The 19,315-nt window shown below is 71.1% G+C and overlaps 3 protein-coding genes across 3 annotated transcripts; 1 reads left to right on the top strand and 2 right to left on the bottom strand.

Annotated features, from left to right (window-relative positions):
* Positions 1-1,947: 1,947 nt before the first annotated feature.
* Positions 1,948-4,623, top strand: Gdf15 (growth differentiation factor 15). The gene is made up of 3 exons (XM_070008056.1): positions 1,948-2,046; positions 2,168-2,507; positions 3,825-4,623. Exons 1-3 carry the CDS (start codon positions 1,948-1,950, stop codon positions 4,433-4,435), a joined length of 1,050 nt encoding a protein of 349 aa, XP_069864157.1. The 3' UTR covers positions 4,436-4,623.
* Positions 4,624-4,625: 2 nt separating this feature from the next.
* On the bottom strand, positions 4,626-8,773 carry Lrrc25 (leucine rich repeat containing 25). The gene is made up of 3 exons (XM_070008476.1): positions 8,546-8,773; positions 7,525-8,281; positions 4,626-5,056 (listed from the first exon to the last, which is right to left on the bottom strand). The coding sequence occupies exons 2-3, from the start codon at positions 8,271-8,273 to the stop codon at positions 4,924-4,926; spliced, it is 882 nt and encodes a 293-aa protein (XP_069864577.1). The 5' UTR covers positions 8,274-8,281; positions 8,546-8,773; the 3' UTR covers positions 4,626-4,923.
* Positions 8,774-11,488: 2,715 nt separating this feature from the next.
* Isyna1 (inositol-3-phosphate synthase 1) lies at positions 11,489-16,955 on the bottom strand. Its single transcript, XM_070008438.1, has 11 exons — positions 16,731-16,955; positions 16,292-16,419; positions 16,046-16,207; positions 15,314-15,446; positions 15,024-15,217; positions 14,801-14,950; positions 14,496-14,711; positions 14,240-14,404; positions 12,957-13,070; positions 11,971-12,188; positions 11,489-11,890 (listed from the first exon to the last, which is right to left on the bottom strand). The coding sequence occupies exons 2-11, from the start codon at positions 16,409-16,411 to the stop codon at positions 11,701-11,703; spliced, it is 1,662 nt and encodes a 553-aa protein (XP_069864539.1). The 5' UTR covers positions 16,412-16,419; positions 16,731-16,955; the 3' UTR covers positions 11,489-11,700.
* Between the last annotated feature and the right edge of the window lie 2,360 nt (positions 16,956-19,315).

The following is a 19,315-nucleotide window of genomic DNA, read 5'->3' as shown; positions in this document are numbered from 1 at the left end:
CTCCTCGCCAGCTGTGGCTGTGTGTGGAGACCCTGGCTCAGAAAACCAAAACCGGCCGTGTGCCAGCGGCCCATGCCCGGCACCTCCTCCGCAGAGAGCTGAGGACGGTGACGCAGACCGGACTCCAGCGCACCGCCAAAAAGTGGAAATGCAGCTGGGCTCAAGTGGAAGAGCACAGGCCTCGAGGGTCGGCGCCCAGGCCCTGATCAAGCCCCACGATGGGCACGAGGATAAAGGCTTGGGGAGGGTGGCGCGCCCCTGCTGAGTGCGGGGTCTGCTGGGACGCCGAGGCAGTTCCAGAAGCGCCCCCCCCCCAGCTCTCCTAGGCCACACGAGGCCCACTTAGGAAAAGCAGCTGGCCCTGACCCTGCCCGCCGGGGCGGCCCCTCACCTCCAGGGCCACGGGTCGCCGCGGCGGCCTGATCACCGCGCGGGCCAGGAGCCTCCCCTCGGTCTCCGCAGCGCCCGCGGCTCCTGCGCTCCGACGGCCATTCCCACAGCGCTCCGACGGCGATTCCCACGGCGCTCCGACGGCGATTCCCACGGCGCTCCGACGGCGATTCCCACGGCGCCGGGCGCTGGCCGCGCAGCCAACCTGGGAAGCTGGGAGCCGGGGGGGGGGGGGGGCAGGAGCCCGCGGGGCGGCGGGACGGCGGGACGGGACGGGACGGCGGGACGGGACGGCGGGACGGGACGGCGGGACGGTGGGGCGGCGGGAAGACGGGACGGCGGGACGGCAGGGCGGCGGGACGGGACGGGACGGCGGGGCGGGACGGCGGGACGGGACGGCGGGACGGTGGGGCGGCGGGACGGGACGGCGGGGCGGCGGGACGGCGGGACGGGACGGGACGGCGGGACGGGACGGCGGGACGGTGGGGCGGCGGGAAGACGGGACGGCGGGACGGGACGGCGGGACGGGATGGGACGGCGGGAAGACGGGACGGCGGGACGGCAGGGCGGCGGGACGGGACGGGACGGCGGGGCGGGACGGCGGGGCGTGGGGCGGGACGGCGGGGCGGCGGGGCGGGACGGCGGAGCCGCGCTGCCTGAGGCCCGAGGCGGTCGAGACCCGGCCCTGGCTGCAGGCCGCGGCGCTGGGGGGAAGGTGTGACCAATCCTGGGATGGCGAGGGGCCCAGGCCATTTGGGAGCGCCCCCGCCCCCATCCCTGTGCCCCGTCCCCCGGTCGCCCCCCGTCCCCCCCCGCCCCCATCCCTGTGCCCCGTCCCCCGGTCGCCCCCCGCCCCCCATCCCTGTGCCCCGTCCCCCGGTGTCCGCCCCCCCGTCCCTGTGCCCCGTCCCCCGGTGTCCCCCCCGCCCCCCATCCCTGTGCCCCGTCCCCCGGTGTCCCCCCCGTCCCCCCCGCCCCCCATCCCTGTGCCCCGTCCCCCGGTGTCCGCCCCCCCCCCCGTCCCCGCCCTCGCGCTGGGTCCCGCCGAGGCCGGGCCGGCGCAGGACGCAGCCGCGCCGAGCGGCCGCCAGGGGGCGCGCGCCGCCCGGATCCCGCGCGGGTGCGGGAGGCTCCCCGACCTGGGGAGACCCGGCCCGGCCTCGGCGCGCGCCGCCCCGCAGCGTCCCGCCGGGGTCCCCGGAGCCCCGCAGCGCCCCGCCCCCAAAGTGCTGCCGCTCTGCCCGGCGCCCCTGGGACCTGAACCCCAAACCCGTGAGGACACGGGGGCCCCGAGCCCACTGGGCTCCCCGCGCGGGCCCGGTCCTGGTGCGGAAATGGGGGAAGCCGAGGGAGACGGGGGAGGCCGCGCCCCGGGCCTCCAAACCCCAGGCCTCTGTGCCCGGAGACTCCACCCCCCGTCTCCACCCCCAGGCCCCCGCGCCCCCGGTCTCCACCCCCAGGTCCCCGCACCCCGAAGGCCGCACGCGCGGCGTGGGCGCCCCGGCTGTGACCCGTGGATTGAACTCAGGTCGCCGTCGGTTTTCAGGTGACACGGCCATGGCCAGCGCCCCCGAGCCCGTCCCGCCCCTGGCCTGGGCCTCCGGGGCCGAGGCCCGATCCGGGCGGTGGGCGCCCCGAGGAGAAGAGGCTGAAGGAGTAGGAGCTCCCCGGACACAGGCTCCCCGCCCGCGTCGCTCCGTCTCCGCAGACGAACCCCGCTCTCCGGGACCTGCCCAAGCTTGTCCGCCCGCCCCCCCCCCTCCCGGCCCTCCCCCAGAGTGCGGGGCTCCCCGCCCCGGGCACCAGGCGGCGGGCGGGGCGGACAAAGTCCGGCCGCTATAAAGGCGGCGCGGGCCGGCGGGTACCGAAGCCGGGAGCCCGCGCCCGCCACGGAGCCCCAGCCCGCGCCCCGCCGCCCGCCATGCCCGCGCGCCCCGCACCCCCCGCCGCCCCGCCGCTGCTCGCGCTGCTCGCGCTCCTGGCGCTCGCGTGGCCGCCGCCCGGGGCCGCCCGGCCGCCCGCCGCCCGTGCGCGGGACCTGCGGAGGCGCCACCAGGACCCGGTGCGGGCTCGCCAGGACGGGGACGCGCAGGCCGCCCGGACGCCCGCCCCGGAACGTGAGTGCCGCCCCGGGGAGCCCCGTGCCCGGCCCGCATCCTGCGTGGGCATCCTGCTCCCGCTCGGGCCCGCGGGGGACCCTGCCGGGCCGCGCGAATCCGGGGTGTCAGAGCGGGTCCGGGGAGGGAGGCCCGGCCGGAACGCGGTGGGGGGCGCGGGGGGGGGGGGTCCGGGCGGGAGGAGGGGCTGGCGGCAAGCGATCGATGAGAAGAACCCGCCAGAGCCGGTTCCCGATCTGACGCAATCGCCGGCCCGGGCCCCGAGACTCGTGCCTGGCGACGGGGAGAGGCTGGGTCCAGGGGGCGGGGCCGGCCTGCCCTCGCCCGGCCCCGCCAGCGCGGGCCACGCCCTCCGCCAGCGCTGGCCCCGCCCCCGCCAGCGCTGGCCCCGCCCCAGGAAGGACTGCCCTCGCCAGGCCCGGCCCCGCCAGCGCGGGCCCCGCCCCCGCCAGCGCGGGCCCCGCCCCCGCCAGCGCTGGCCCCGCCCCCGCCAGCGCTGGCCCCGCCCCAGAACGGCCTGCCCTCGCCCGGCCCCGCCAGCGCGGGCCACGCCCTCCGCCAGCGCTGGCCCCGCCCCCGCCAGCGCTGGCCCCGCCCCAGGAAGGACTGCCCTCGCCAGGCCCGGCCCCGCCAGCGCGGGCCCCGCCCCCGCCAGCGCGGGCCCCGCCCCAGAACGGCCTGCCCTCGCCCGCCCCCGCCAGCGCGGGCCCCGCCCCCGCCAGCGCTGGCCCCGCCCCAGAACGGCCTGCCCTCGCCCGGCCCCGCCAGCGCGGGCCACGCCCTCCGCCAGCGCTGGCCCCGCCCCCGCCAGCGCTGGCCCCGCCCCAGGAAGGACTGCCCTCGCCAGGCCCGGCCCCGCCAGCGCGGGCCCCGCCCCAGAACGGCCTGCCCTCGCCAGTTCCGGCCCCGCCAGCGCGGGCCACGCCCCTTGCTAGCGGCCGACCTCGATGGCCTGGCCCAGGCTCTGTCGCTGCCGACACGGGCACCACCCCAGTCATCTCTGACCACGCCCCGGACACGCCCCTGCACGCAGGGCTCCGCCCCCGGCACGTGCGAGTCTCCCTCCCCGTTTAGGCTCCCGCCCGTGGGTCGCTGGTCCCACCGCAGCCGGGACCCACGCCGGCCGCGGTCAGCCTCCGGGACCCCTCGGGCCGCGGCCCCAGTGCCCCGGGCATGGCCATCTCCGGGCCCGCCCGGGGCGTGGGCGGTTCACTCGCGGTCCCGGGTGGGGGGGCGCCCCCGGGGCAGGCGGGGTCGGGCGAGGGCCCCGGGGCCCGCGCGGCCAACCACCAGCCCTTCCCCCTGCTCTTCCCGCAGTGCGGCTCGGGTCCCACGGTCACCTGCGGCTGCGCATCTCCCCGGCGCCTCTGACCCGCGGCCTCCCCGCAGCCTACCGTGCGCACCGGGCGCTGGTCCGCTCGTCCCCGACGGCGCCCGAAGCGAGGGACGCGAGGAGACCTCAGCAGCGCGAGCCCGGCCTCCGAGGGCGCCCGCGCCCGTCGGGTCCCGCGGCGCCCCCCGCGCTCCCCGCGCCGCCGCACCTGCGGGCGGGCGCCGCCAGGGGCCGCCGCAGCGCGCACGCGCACGCGCACCGGCGCGACGACTGCCCGCTGGGCGCGGGGCGCTGCTGCCGGCTGCACGCGGTGCGCGCGGCGCCCGAGGACCTGGGCTGGGCCGACTGGCTGCTGTCGCCGCCGGAGCTGCAGCTGCGCGTGTGCGCGGGCGCCTGTCCCGCGCGGTACCGGCCCGCCGGCGCGCATGCGCAGGCCAAGGCGCGCCTGCACCGCCTGCGGCCCGACGCCGTGCCCGCGCCCTGCTGCGTCCCCGCCGACTACGAGCCGGTGGTCCTCGCTCTCCGCGCCGAGGACGGCGGCGTGGCGCTCAGGACCTTCCACGACCTCGTCCCCAGGAGCTGCCACTGCGCATGAGCGGCCCGCGCCTGCGCTCCGACCTCTGCCCCCCCCCGCCCCGTGCACGCGCGCCTCTCCGTGTGTGCACATCTCCCGTGCGCACACCTGCGTGCTCGCCCACGTGCGTCTATGCGAACACGCGTGTGCAAACCACACGCGCACCTGTGCGGGCCCAGGGCCACGCGGATTTATGTCTATTTATTACTAATTTATTAGTGTCCACGCAGGACGTCTATTTATTTCTATTCTTGTAATAAAGTTGAAGCTAAACAGATTGTCTCCGCGCCCGGCCTCACTGACCCGGGACGGGGTGTGGGTGCTGGGGCGCAGACCGTGCGCTGGCGCCGCCCTTCGGTCTGTGGGACACCGGGCCGCGGCTCCCGGGTGCCGTCCCCTGCCATGGCCCGCAGCTCTGTCCAGCCGCCCGTTCCCCGCCTGCCCTCAGCCGGGCAGGCAGCCGCGCCCTCCCCGGGGCCCACGCAGGCAGCAGGGCCACGGCCACGAGCTCAGCGCCCGGGAGCCACGTACTCCTCTTCATCCGTCAGGGCCCGGCCCAGGGACTCCAGGTTGCAGTAGACGGCCTGGGCGTCGGCGCTGGGGCCTTCGTAGTTCATGTAGAAGTCGCAGTCCTCAGAAGCCCTGTGAGGACAAGGGGTGAGCCGGGCAGAGATCCAGAGAGGGAAGGCGGCTCACTGTGCCACCCAGTGCCAAGGCCGCACCTTCCTCAGGGATTGCTCCCCCCACCCCCAAGTCCTGGGGCTTGAACTCAGGGCCTGGGCGCTGTCCCTGAGCCTCTCTGTGCTCAAGGCTAGCACTCTAGCCACAGTGCCACGTCCGGCTTTTTCTGTGTATGTGGTGAGGAGGAATCAAACCGAAGGCCTCACGCATGTGAGCCACCTTCCCAGCCTGGGATTGTTCTTTCATGTCTGTTCTTTCATGTTGGCACTCTCAGGGCTTGAACTCGGGGCCTGGGCACTGCCGTTGAGCTTTTCTGCTCAAGACTGGAGCTCTATGAGTTGAGTCACAGCGCCACTTCTGACTTTTTAGTGATTCTTGGAAATAAGAGTCTCATGGGTACTTCCCTGCCCAGGCTGGCTTTGAAGCTCAATCCTCAGATCTCAGCCTACAGAGAAGCTGGGACTATAGGCATGAGCCTTGGAGCCAGGCTCAGTACTAGGCTGTGAACTCAGGGTTTAAGCATGCTGGGTGGGACTTCACGGCGAGAGTCACACCCCAGGCCACAAATGCAGGAGCTTTTAGAAAGATCAGGACAGCTGAGTTGCCCTGGGGTTTACAATTGGAGAAACGGAGGCAAGGGCAGTGCCCTGCACTCTCAGCTGAGCCCAGATCCCCGGGGGAGGCAGGAATTCACTCCCTCTCCCAACACCCCCATCTGAGGCCTCTTCCTTCCCTAAAATGGAGATAGTGACTGAGTTTTACACCAAGTCGTTTCAATTTCCTCTTGAAAAACTGGAAGCTGGCAATGGTGGAGGCCGGCACCCACCCAACGGGGAAAGGTTTCTCTAGATCCCCCAAAACTGTGACTTTGGGGCAATGATACAGAAATAAACCTCTTAGAGGCCTGGGGCTCAGGCCGTGACCCAGCTTTCAGGAGACAGAGAAGAGATCTGGAGTTCAGGCCAGGCAGTATGATTACAGGCAGATACTCTCTTGCAAATAAAAGAAATAAATAAGAAATAATGGGGGCTGGGAAGGTGGGTCAGTGGTAGAGCGCTTGCCTTTCATGCATGAGGCCCTGGGTTCGATTCCTCAGCACCACATAAGCCGGAAGTGGCGCTGTGGCTCAAGTGGTAGAGTGCTTGTCTTGAGCTGAAGAGCTGAGGGACAGCGCCCAGGCCCTGAGTTCAAGCCCCACAACCAGGGGAAAAAACAAAGCAAAACAAAACAAAAAAAAAAAAAACCCTCTAATGTGCTCTGGGCCTGGGATTAAAAAATAAATAAATAAAAGCCAGACAGCCATTTGGAGCCCAGTGTCTCGGTACACATCTGTAATCCCAGCTACTCAGCCGGCAGAGGCAGAGGGACCCCTGGAGGCCAGGAGTTTGAAGTAACATTATAAGACCCTCTCTCTCTTAAAAAAAAAAAAAGTCACCATGGCTGAATGGCACCTATGAGTCATTCACACTTTAGTTTGAACTTCCCTGAACCCATATGGTGGACAGACGTCACTGCACCTCACTGGGCGACCTTGGACAAGTCCTCTCCCTCCCTCAGCCTCCATTTCTGCCACTAGAAACCACAGGGAGGCCAGGCACACAAGGGAGGCTGATCCTGGACCAGGAGGCTGAGGCCCTGGCCAGTGCTGGGGTTTGAACTCTGGGCCTGAGCACTGTCCCTGACCTTTTGTGCTCAAGGCTAGGGCTCTACCATGTGAGCCACAGCCTCACTTCTGGCTTTTTGTGGTTCACTGGAGATGAGGCTCACAGACTTTCCTGCCCAGGCTGGCTTTGAACACGTTGCTGAGTAGCTGGGATGGCAGGCGTGAGCCACCGGTGCCCTGCAGCTGTGTAGTCACTTCTGCTTTGGCTGAGTTTGCATCTGCTTTGCATTAACTGTCTCATTTCTCAGAAGGGCTCAGCTTCCAGGCTCCCTGAGCCCCCACCACCATCCTTGGGGGTTGGGGCTCCAGTAGCCGCCTTGGCTGGCCACGCTGTATGCTCAAAGCTGTTTGGGAGGTGTAGAGTCAGCCTTGGCCATGAGGGACTGGAGCAAGGTGCTGACAACCGCCGTGGCCCTCACCCCCTCTTCCTGTCCAGAAAGTGGGTTTATAGGTCGTGAGGTGGAAACTGTCCCCACAGGCAGGAACTTCTCCAGCCCTTACCCAGCACCCTGGGGGGGAGGGGGTGTTACCCTTGGGAGGTGAGCTCAGACAGCTACAGCTCCTCGCCCCAGGATGCACAGCGCCCAGGAAGCAGGGCCGGCCCCCCTGCCCCCCTGGTTTTGTTTGAGCCAATCTCATGTGCTGTCCGGAGCAGCTGGCGCCGCAGGGCAGCATGGTGACTGTACACAGAGCTGGGTTTGAACCCCTGGCTGGTCGGGTCCGGATGTTTAGAGCTAGGCATGGGGACGTGTGCGGGGTCACTCACCCGTGAGAAGTCCACTGAGGCTCCGAGGCTGTCTGGCCGATGAACACGTTCTCATAGTCGGGCGCGGACGAGGGGGGCATGGGGCGGGGGTCCCGGCTGCTGTACCGCGGCTGTGAGCCGGGCCCGGCCCGGTCCTGAGCGCCCTGGCCCTTGCCCCGGCCCGCGGGCCCCCGCGGGCCCCGGAGTCTCCAGGCCAGCACCGAGCCCGCGGCGAGCAGCCCGAGGAAGACCAGGCCGCCGGCCGCGGCCGCGGCGACGGTGGCGGGGGCCAGGCCCGAGGCGCAGCGGGCCTCCAGGAAGGCGGACAGGTTCTGGGCGGCGCCGGTGGCCGCGAGCACGCACTGCAGGGGCCCCGGGTCCGAGCAGTTGTCGCGCCGGGCCCGGTGCCAGGCGGCCAGGGCGCAGCCGCAGTCCGCGCGCAGCTCGAGGCCGCAGTGGGCGGCCAGCGAGGCGGCCACGCGGACCAGCGGGTTCCCGGCCACGTCCAGGCTCCGCAGCTCTTCCAGCTCGGCGAAGAAGGCGGGCGGGAGCTCGCGCAGCCCGTTGTGGGACAGGTCCAGGACCCGCAGGCGCGGCGCCCGCAGGGGCCGTTCCCGGGGCAGCCGCACGCCGCGGCCGCTCAGGTTCAGGCACGTGGCGCCGACCTCCGCGGCCCAGTCCACCTCGCCGGAGACCACGGCGCAGGCCAGGCCGCGGCCGGCCAGCGCCTGCAGCAGCGGCAGCAGCGCCCAGGCCGCGGGCACGGCCATCGGCCACCCTGCGGAGAGACGCGAGCTGGGGCCACGGCGCGGGCTGGCTGGCCCCCGTCCCCCGCCCCGCCCCGCCCCGCGCCCGGCCGGCCTGCGGGGATGGCAGAGCCCGGGCCCACCCGCCTCACCCCCGCGGCGGGTGCGGACCGGCGGTTGCCCGGAAACTGCCCGTTCCTGCACCGCGCCTCTCAGACCCCGGTCCTGGACAGGGCGCAAGGCCGGCGCCCTGGGCTCCCCCGGCACGGTCCCCGCGGGGCCGGGTCGTGGCTCACCTGGACGGAGCCGCGAGCACCGAGCACCGAGCACGGGGGTCCCGGGCCTCGGCCTCCGCGCAGAGGCGACTGGGGCGAAGAGGAACTGCTGCGGGGCTGCCGAGAGGGGCAGGAGGCGCGGGGCGGGGCCGCCGGCCCCACTTCCCTCTTCTGGGTGCCAGCGGCCTGGGTCCGGGTCTGCCCCGGCGCCGGCTTCCTGACACCGGCGCTGCGGAGCGGGACCGAGCGATTCACTGACGGACGCGACGGCCCAGGGCGCGCCAGGGGTGGGCGTGGCCACAGCGGAGCGGGGCGTGGCCAGAGGAGTCCCCGCAGAGCGGGAGGGGCCGTGGCCAACGAGGACGGGCGGGGTCATCGCAGGCGGGCGGGGCGGGGCCAAGGGGGATGGGCGGGATCTCCCAGAGCGGCGAAGTCTAGGACTGGGGCAAGGTAATCGAGGGCGTGGCCACAGTGTGGTCCAGTGATGGGTGGGGCCACCGGGGAGCGTGCACTGAGGAAAAGGCGTGTCCTTGAGCCAGTGTGCTGTGGGCGTGGCCTACCACGAGGGCCCAGCCGTGAGTCGCGGCCCCGCTGGGGAAGCCGTCCCAAGGCTCGCCCCGCCCCCAGCCTACGCCCCGCCCCTGTCCACAGGTGCGGGAGGAAGGCTTGGCGGCTCAGGACCACTGGTTGCTTTCTGGAACATTGACAGCTGCTTGCCTTTTATTATTTAAAAAATGGGTAGAATTCTGTTGTTTTACAAATAGTTGCGGAGTGTCTGTGGTCCCAGCACGGGGGACCGAGGTTGGAGGGTCTCAAGTCAAAGGCCTGGGCTGTGCAGTGAGATCTTGCCTCAAAAGCCAGACAGGTCGGGCCGGGGGCTCACGCCTGTAAGCCCAGCTAGTCAGCTGGTGAAGCTCTGAGGATCGCGGTTCAAAGCCAGCCCGCGCAAGAAAGTTCATGAAGCGCTTATCTCTGATTAACTCCAAAAATCCAAAAGTGGCTCTGTGGTTCAAGTGGTAGAGTGCCAGCCTTGAGCAAAAAATAGCTAAGTTAGTTTCTAGGCCAACCTCAAATCCCAGTACCAGCATGGATAAAAGTCCAACATGGAAGCCCACCTCAGAATAAGGAAAGTAGGGCTGGGAATGTGGCATGCATGAAGTCCTGGGTTCAATTCCTCAGTACCACACACACAGAAAAAGCCAGCAGGGAGCTCAAGTGGTAGAGTGCTAGAGTGCTAACATTGAGCAAAAGAAGCTCAGGGACAGTGCCCTGGCCCTGAGTTCAAGACCCAGGTCTGGCAAAAAAGAAAAGGAAAAAAAAAGAAAAAAAGAAAATAAGAGAAAAAGGAGAAAAATTAAGATGTGCCTGTAATGTTACATAGTGGGCTTTTTTTTAAGCTGGTGGAAGATTTTCTTTCCTGTAATGTCTATCGTATTTACCATGAAATAATTGGTTAATCTATAAATGTATATCTGGAGGCCAACTTGGGAACAAGGGTGAAATCAAGACTCCACGGAGAACGTGGGGTACCGTGGGGTTCCAAGGGAGCAGGCAGGCGCTGGCTCTCTTCTGTCCCCGTGTGTCCGGCTCTGGGACTGCAGGTCCGGGCTAGGAGCACGGATCCCGGACACCAAGGTCATTGCTCACTGGTGAAGCAGTGCGCTCTGCTCCGGAGACCCCACCCGGGTACGAAGGACACAGCATCAAACGCCTGCTCTGCTGGTTACTGGCAATTTTTTGTCCATCCTGGGGCTTGAACTCTGGGCCTCAGCTCTTCAGCTCAAGGCGAGCACTCTACCCCTTGGGCCACCGTGCCACTTCCGGTTTTCTAGTGGTTTATTGGAGATAAGAGTCTCACAGACATTCCTGCCTGGACTGGCTTTGAACGGTGGTCCTCAGATCTCAGCCTCCTGAATAGCTAGGATGACAGGTGGGAGCCACTGGCGCCCAGCAATTAGCAAGATTTTGTAGGGTGCCTGTGGCCCACGTCTGTAATCCTAGTATTCAGGAGGCTGAGAAGCAGGTGATTAAGGTTCTGGATCAGCTAGGTCCTAGGGGAAGGGGAGTGTCAGGTCCCGGGAGGAGGGGTGCAGGTCCTGGGAGAAGAGGTCTGGGGTGGACAGGCCCTGGAGGTGGCAGGTCGGGAGGGGCAGCTGCACCTGCACCTTAAGCACTGGGCTTGAGGCCCCAGCCGGGACCCACCCAGCATCGCCATTCTAGGCCGGTCACCCCAGCTCTGCAGCTGGCTTGGGAGTGCGGCTGGGGTCTGGGCCCAGCCTGGGGGCCGGTCCGCCGCCTCTTCCAGCCCTCAGGACACTGGGGCCCCGGCCGCCCCGCCCCACACCCGTCCTTCCCGGGCCCTATGGCTGTCCGAGGCCCGGCCTCGGCCCCACAGCCTCCACTTCCCAGGAAGGCCTGGGAAACAGAGGTCTAAGGCAGCAGTGATCTGAACCCTAGTGCGACGTCTCGCGGAGGCCCTCAAGCTGCCCGGCGGGGGCCGCGGTCCCGCCGCCCTGCCGTCACCCCCCCTCGCCCCGCCGGTCCCCCCTCCTGCCCCCGTCAGTCTCAGCCTAGATCAATTTGTTTACTAGGCCACGAGCTGAAACGTCTTTGCCACTATTAGCCAATCAGGGACAGGCAGTCTGAGCCCAGCCAATCGGAACAGGGGGCGGGGCCTCACCACCACCTTTGATTCCAAGCTGTCCAATGGGCTGCGCCTGCCCTCCGGCTCTCCCCGCGGCCCGATGGGCGTCGCTGTGAGGCGGGAGCCGAACCCGGTCCTCCCGAGGGAGGGTGGTGGGCCGGGACCCAGGCCGCCCCTGCCCCAGGCTCCCCAGGCCCGGCCGCGGGCGGGTCAGTAATCCGGGTTCTGGTCATGGCCCTCGGTCCCGCGCCTCGCGCTGGTCGGGGAGCAGGGCAGCCGCGCCCGCCACGCGTGCGGGCTCCGCAGGAGGCAGGCGCAGCCAGCTTTCAAAGGCTTTATTGTTGGGGGGAACTGGCGAGGGGGGACGGGTGACCTCGGAGGGGATCGGGGTGTGCGCGCCGGGGGGAGACCTCGAGGAGGGGTGGGGAGCCGGGCGCTCTCGGAAAGAGTGGGGGGCGGGCGTCCTCAGAGGGGGCGGGGGGAGGGGCGCCCTCGGACGCCGGGTGGGTGGCGTGACCGCTCTGTCACATTGTCACGCGGAGGGCACCTGCGGGGCCCGCGGCGGCGCCTGCCCGTGGGCGTCGCCGGTGCTGCAGTCGGCGGCCGCCGTCTCCTTCTTGCAGGACAGCGGGCTGGTGGCCGCCGGCACCTCGCCGGCCTGGGCCCGCTCCATCTTGTGCTCCAGCAGCATGTGGTTCTGCGGCGGGAGCCCCACGCAGGCCCTGGGCGGAGGGGCGGCGTCAGCGGCCCGGCCCCGCCGCCCCGCCCCGCCCCGCTCCTCCTCTCCCCTCCCCGCGCGCACCTTAGGATATTCTCGATGCAGCTGCGCTGGCGGAAGAGCGCGTTCACCACCGGGCTGCCGGGCGGCACGAGCGGCGCCTTGAAGAGGAAGCTGAGCAGCGACAGCACCGGGTGGAAGCCCTGCGGCTCGGGGTCGGCGTCGGTGCAGAAGCTCACGCGCTGGCACAGCTCCGTGAGCAGCGCCAGGTCCAGCATGATGGGCGCGGCCAGCAGCGAGTCCTGCGTGCGGGAGCTCAGGGGCGTGGCCGACGCCGCGGCCCCGCCCCTCCCTGGCCTCGCCCCCGCTCAGGTCCCGCCCCGGGCCCCGCCCCTCCCTGGCCCCTCCCCCGCTCAGGTCCCGCCCCCTCCCCTCCCTGGCCCCGCCCCGGGCCCCGCCCCTCCCGGGCCCCTCCCCCGCTCAGGTCCCGCCCCTCCCGGCCCCTCCCCTCCCTGGCCCCGCCCCCGCTCAGGTCCGGCCCCGGGCCCCTCCCCTCCCGGGCCCCGCCCCGGGCCCCGCCCCTCCCGGGTCCCTCCCCTCCCCGGCCCCTCCCTTCCTGGGCCCCGCCCCCGCTCAGGTCCCGCCCCGGGCCCCTCCCCTCCCTGGCCCCGCCCCGGGCCCCGCCCCTCCCGGCCCCTCCCTTCCTGGGCCCCGCCCCCGCTCAGGTCCCGCCCCTGGCCCCTCCCCCGCTCAGGTCCGGCCCCGGGCCCCGCCCCTCCCCTCCCGGGCCCCTCCCCTCCCGGGTCCCTCCCCTCCCGGGCCCCTCCCCTCCCTGGCCCCGCCCCGGGCCCCGCCCCTCCCGGCCCCTCCCTTCCTGGGCCCCGCCCCCGCTCAGGTCCCGCCCCTGGCCCCTCCCCCGCTCAGGTCCGGGCCCGGGCCCCGCCCCTCCCTGGCCCCGCCCCTCCCTGGCCCCGCCCCTCCCCTCCCGGGCCCCTCCCCTCCCCGGCCCCTCCCTTCCTGGGCCCCGCCCCCGCTCAGGTCCCGCCCCGGGCCCCGCCCCCGGCCCGCACCTCGCATGTGTTGTGCAGCACCAGCGTGTTGGTGCCGCCCAGCATCAGCTCGGATGTGTACTCGTCCAGAGCGCGCTTGCTGTCGCCCACGTACGGCACGTACTTGATGACCACCTGGGGACAGCACGGGCGCCACGTCTTCCCGGACGCCCTGGCCCCGTCGGCCCCCACTCCAGGATACCGCGTGCTTGCCGTCCCCCCCCCACGAGCCGTCCCCCCCCCACGAGCTTGCCGTCCCCCCCGTGCCTGCCGTCCCCCCGTGCTTGCTGCTCCCCCCCCCGTGCCTGCCGTCCCCCCGTGCTTGCTGCTCCCCCCCCCGTGCTTGCTGCTCCCCCCGTGCTTGCCGCTCCCCCCGTGCCTGCTGCTGCTCCCCCCGTGCTTGCTGCTCCCCCCGTGCTTGCCGCTCCCCCCGTGCCTGCTGCTGCTCCCCCCGTGCTTGCTGCTCCCCCCGTGCTTGCTGCTGCTCCCCCCGTGCTTGCTGCTCCCCCCCCGTGCTTGCTGCTCCCCCCCCCGTGCTTGCTGCTGCTCCCCCCGTGCTTGCCGCTCCCCCCCCGTGCTTGCTGCTCCCCCCCGTGCTTGCTGCTCCCCCCCGTGCTTGCCGCTCCCCCCGTGCTTGCTGCTCCCCCCCGTGCTTGCCGCTCCCCCCCCCCGTGCTTGCTGCTCCCCCCCCCCGTGCTTGCTCCCCCCCCCGTGCTTGCTGCTCCCCCCCCGTGCTTGCCGCTCCCCCCCCGTGCTTGCCGCTCCCCCCCCGTGCTTGCTGCTCCCCCCGTGCTTGCTGCTCCCCCCCCCGTGCTTGCTGCTCCCCCCCCCGTGCTTGCTGCTCCCCCCCCCGTGCCTGCCGTCCCCCCGTGCTTGCTGCTCCCCCCCCGTGCTTGCTCCCCCCCCCGTGCTTGCCGCTCCCCCCCGTGCTTGCTGCTCCCCCCGTGCTTGCTGCTCCCCCCGTGCTTGCTGCTCCCCCCCCCGTGCTTGCTGCTCCCCCCGTGCTTGCTGCTCCCCCCGTGCTTGCTGCTGCTCCCCCCGTGCTTGCTGCTTCCCCCCGTGCTTGCTGCTCCCCCCGTGCTTGCTGCTGCTCCCCCCGTGCTTGCTGCTCCCCCCGTGCTTGCTGCTCCCCCCGTGCTTGCTGCTCCCCCCCCCCGTGCTTGCTCCCCCCCCCGTGCTTGCTGCTGCTCCCCCCCGTGCTTGCTGCTCCCCCCGTGCTTGCTTACTCCCCCCCCCCGTGCTTGCCGCTCGCCCGGGGGCGGCCCTGCCCCCCCCCCCCCGCACTCCGCCCGCACCCCACGCACGCAGTGGTCCGGCTGCTCGCTGGGCGCGTAGAGCACGGGGTTGCTGTGCACCATGTCGTCCACCACGTTGCTCTTGGACACCTCCTTGGAGCGGAACTGCTGCGGCGCCGACAGGTTCTGCCCATCGTTGTTGCCCAGGTGGTTGTAGCTCACGATGGACATGGTCTGCGGTGATCACAGCCCCCAGGGGGCCGCTAGGCCCGCGGAGCCCCGCGGCCCCCTTCCCGCACTGCGCCGCGCACCCCCGGCCCCGCACCTTGAGGCCAGAGCCGATGAGGAAGTCCACGAGCACGGACTTGACCTTGGTCTGGCCGGACTTGAAGTCATCGCCGCCCACGAACACGCGATGCCGCGCGGCCAGCTCCAGCGCGCCGGGCACCAGCGTGTTCTGCGGGGATCCGTTGAGGAAGGCGCAGCCCTCCAGGATGCTGGCCACGGCGAAGAGCGTGGACGGCGACACCTCCCCGCCCAGCTGCGGCCCGGGGAGAGCGGGGGAGAGCGGCGGTCGGCGCCAAGCCCGGGCAGGCCGCCCCGCCCGGCCCCGCGCGCCCGCGCGCCCACCTGGATAGTGCGCAGAAGGTTCTCGGCCGTGTCGTTGAGTCCTGGAACCACGTCGCAGAAGCGCTCCGTGTTGGCCGTCCACAGCACGATGACCTTGTCCAGCCCCGCGCCGGCCCGGAAGTCCCGGATGTCCTGGCGGATCTGCTCCAGCTGGGGAGGGAGGGCGGGGTCGCACAGGCCCGGGCAGCGGCCGGGGCTGAGGGGCTGGGGACAGGGACGGCACCTGCTCGGCGCGCGAGCCCGCGATCAGGTTGTCGGCGCGCTCGCTCTGGTTGGCGGCGATGAACTCGGGGATGTAGACCGACGGCCGGGGGCGCAGGCGCTCCATGTGCGGCCACAGCTGCTCCTGCAAGCGGCAGTCCAACACCTGCGCGCGCCGCATGGCCTCCGCCAGGTTCAGCGACGAGATGTCCCAGCCTGGGGGGGGGGGGAGGGCGGGGACCCTCTCGCGCTCGACTCAGCCCCGGACCAGGAGACCTGGGGACCCCGGCCCCCGCCCCCCGCCCCGCCCACCATCGAACACCAGGTCGTTCGGCGCCACCATGGGCAACATTGCACGCAAGGGCACGAACACTTCCCGGCCGTCAGCATCCAGGCCCAGGCTCACGGTGCCGGACTGGGTCAGCGAACCGTAGTAGTTGGCTTCCTGGGGGCGGCGGACACAGGGCTAAGAGCAGAGCTAGGGACCGTCCCGGCCTGAGCCCCCGTCATCGCTTTGCAGTTCCAGGCGCTCAGCCCAGGCCCAAGCTTTGGTCCCCACCGCTCAGTGAAGCGCGCCCCGCCCTAGGCCCCGCCCACACCCTCTGGAGCCCCCACTAGACCACGTCCACCCGTCGGAGTTCGCCCCTTGGACGCCAGTGTACCCCGCCCTGAGGCCCGACTAAACCACGCCCACCCAACTGTTGGCCACGCCCAGACGCCCCACCTACCAGGCAGAGCGCTCCGCCCACAGACACGCCTATCATTTGTAAGCGCCTCCAAGGCCCTGCCCTGGGCGCCCTTGGCCAGGCCCCACCCGCCGAGGGCCCTCCACCTGGCCCCGCCCCCGCCCCCAGACTAGACCCCGCCCCCAGCGCTCTCTGCCTGGCCACGCCCCCAGGCTCGACCCCGCCCCAGCGCTCTCTACCTGGCCACGCCCCCAGGCTCGACCCCGCCCCAGCGCTCTCTACCTGGCCACGCCCCCAGGCTCGACCCCGCCCCCAGCGCTCTCTGCCCGGCCGCTCCCGGGGCCGCGGCGCCCCCCACCTTGCGGCCGGTGCGCGTGGGCCAGGACAGGCGCAGGCGGTTGGCAAGCACGGCCGCGGTCAGCGTGGAGCCGTTGTTCCCGCCCCAGCCGACCAGCATGACCCCGAGCCGGGGCACCTGCCGGGCGGTCCGGAAGGTGTAGCGCACGGAGGTGGGCCGCACCTGTGGGGGTCAGCGGGGTCAGCGGGCCCGCGGCCGCTCGGCGCCGGGGCGGGCAGCCCCCGCCCCCGCCCGGCCCCTCGCCACCTTCAGGCCGCCGCCCTCGCGGCTGACGCGCGTCGTCCGGTACTCGTACCGCGCCTCGATGGCCTCGGGACTGTAGACCACGTCCGGGCTCTCCACCACGAACTCGGCGGCGGCCTCCATCGCGGCGGCTGCGGCCCGGTTAGGGGCTCAGCGCCGGGCCTGGCCCCGGCCCCTCGGCTCCAGAGCCTGGGCCCCCGGCCCGGAGCCTCCCGGCCGCCCACGCCCCGGGCCCGCAGCCCCCCCAACCCCGGAGCCCACGGCCCGTCAGCCCCCGGCCCCGCAGCCCCCCAACCCCGGAGCCCCGCCGTCCCGAAGGCCCCTGGCCCCCGGCCCCGCAGGCCCCCGGCCCCCGGCCCCCGGCCCCCCGGCCCCCCGGCCCCGCAGGCCCCGCAGGCCCCCGGCCCCGCAGTCCCCGGCTCCCCCACCCCGTCCCACTCACCTGAGCGGAGTCGGCTGAGACCCCAGGCTCGCGGCTGGGGAGAAAAAAGCCTCGGCCCCGCCCCGGCCACGCCCACTGGGCGGGGCTCCCGCGGGGGCGGGGTCAGGGTTGGAGGCCCCGCCGCCCCCAGCCGGTTCCCCGCCACCGCCCCATCCCTGCCGCCGCGGGTCTGAGATCCCGCCGGGAAACCGAGGCCCGCGGGCGGGGGAGGCCTCGCCCTCCTCCTGGAGCCCGCGGCGCAGCCCTCGGCTCCCGGCCTCGGTTTCCCCTCCCCCGGGCCCGCGCGGCGAGGGGAGCGTGGGAACCGGGCGGCGCCCCCAGAAGTTTCCAAAACAAGCAGCCCGGCGGTGGGGGGTGTCCGTGGGAACGGCGCCGCCGGCCTTGGGGCTCGGGCTGGGCGCGGGCGGGAGGGCGGAGGGGGGCGGGGGAGGAGGAAGAGGAGGAGAAGGAGGAGGGCGTCCCCGTCCCGCACGGGGGAGGGGAGGAGGGGGGCGCCCCTGCCCGCCATGGGGGGGAGGGGGGGAGGAGGAGGGCGCCCCTGCCCCGCAAGGGGGGGAAGGGTGGGAGGAGGGCGTCCCCGCCCCGCAAGTGGGAGGAGGAGGAGGGCGCCTCTGCCCCGCAGGGGGGGAGGGGAGGAGGAGGAGGAGGAGGGCGCCCCTGCCCGGCAAGGGGGGGGAGGGTGGGAGGAGGGCGTCCCCGCCCCGCAAGTGGGAGGAGGAGGAGGAGGGCGCCCCTGCCCGCCATGGGGGGGAGGGGGGGAGGAGGAGGGCGCCCCTGCCCCGCACGGGGGGGGGGGGGGGCAGGGCGGGGCGCGCTCCTGGCAGACACAGGCGGCGCCTAGGACTGGAGCAGCCAGGCCTGGGGTCTCCCCCTCACCCCCCCCCACTGCCCCCCACTCCGGCCCCGACTTCCAGGCCAGCAGCTCCCGGCCTTTGACTTCTCCCCATGTGACCACAGATAAGACTGTCCCCTCCCCAGCACCTTGCTGAGCAGCCAGGCCTGGGGTCTCCCCCTCACCCCCCCCCCCACTGCCCCCCACTGCGGCCCTGACTTCCAGGCCAGCAGCTCCCGGCCTTTGACTTCTCCCCATGTGACCACAGATAAGCACAGATAAGACTGTCCCCTCCCTAGCACCTTGCAGAGCAGCCAGGCCTGGGGTCTCCAGGGGCAGAACTGTCCTCCCCCTCCCTCCCACTGCCCCCCACTCCGGCCCCGACTTCCGGGCCAGCAGCTCCCGGCCTTTGACTTCTCCCCATGTGACCACAGATAAGACTGTCCCCTCCCCAGCACCTTGCCGGGGCCTCCCTGCGCCCAGGCTGGCCTTGAACTCCCAACCCTCCTGCCTCTGGCACCCAAGTGCCCAACGCTCTGCTCCAAGGCTCTGGTCATGTGAAACTTGCCTTGCGTAAGTGGTGCTGAGGAAGAGGACCGGGTCACCAGGCAGGCACGCTGCCACCGTGCCGCTGCGCCACCGCCCAGCCCCGTGAGAAGCGACTCAATAAATGAGTAGCTTTTCTGGACTCCAGGGTCTGGGGCCTGGGCTGTAGGGTCACGAGTGTGTGGGCTGGGGGGGGGGGTACATGGGCAAGGACGAGGCTCACCCCACACACGCTTCCACTGAGCCCTGGGCTTGATGCACTCTGCTCCTGGGGAGGGGGCCACCAGTCCCAAACAGGATGGGGGGTCCCACTGCTCACCGTGTGAAATGGGGAGGCCCAGTAAACTGAGGCAGGGGTGCTGGCGGGCGGTGCCCAGTGGCTGGTCAGCCACTGCACTGGGTCTGGAAGGCCGTCATGGCCAGGCAGGAGCTCTGCGCAGCCGGGGCTGCCCACCGCTTCAGGCTGCAGCCACCACTTAGGTGTGTGCACACATGTGCAAGTGTGTATGCATGTGCATGCCCATCCTGGGGCCTGAACTCAAGGACTGGGTGCTGCTCTGAACCGAAGCTGAAGCCACAGCTCCAATTCCAGCTTCTTGGATAGTTTAGTGGATGTGTCATCTACTCAGGAGGCTGAGATCTGAGGATCACAGTTCAAGGCCAATCTCGGCAGGAAAGTCTGTGAGACTCTGATCTCTAATATAAACTACTAGAAAAAGCTGCAAGTGGTGCTGTGGCCCAAGTGGTAGAGCACAAGCCTTGAACACAAAGAAGCTCAGGGACAGCACCCAGGTCCCAAGTTCCAGCCCCACCCAGGATCGGCAAAAAACTTTTTTAAACTTTTTTTTTTGTCAGTTGTGGACTTGAACTCTGGGCCTGGGTGCTGTCCCTCAACTTTTCAGCTCAAGGCGAGTGCTCTACTGCTTGAGCCACAGCGCCACTTCCGGTTTTCTAGTGGTTTATTGGAGATGAGTCTCACAGCCTTTCCTGCCCAGACTGGCTTTGAACTGTGATCCTCAGATCTCAGCCTCCTGAGCTCATAGTTAGGATTACAGGCATGAGCCACCGGCTCACCGGCGGGTGAGGCAGGCAGTCCCCAGGCTCTGGCGTCGCTCCCCTGGGGAGATGGGGACAGGGCTGCAGGTACCAGCTGAGAAGAACCATGACCTGCCATTCCTGGAGGCGATGTTGAGCCGAGGTCTTCACG

The sequence above is a fragment of the Dipodomys merriami genome, unplaced genomic scaffold (genome assembly GCF_024711535.1).
Source record: "Dipodomys merriami isolate MVZ:Mamm:240054 unplaced genomic scaffold, mDipMer1.0.p SCAF_70, whole genome shotgun sequence".
NCBI classification, from domain to species: Eukaryota; Metazoa; Chordata; class Mammalia; order Rodentia; family Heteromyidae; genus Dipodomys; species Dipodomys merriami.
Note: the sequence above shows the minus strand (reverse complement) of the source record. Positions and strands in the feature narration are given on the sequence as shown.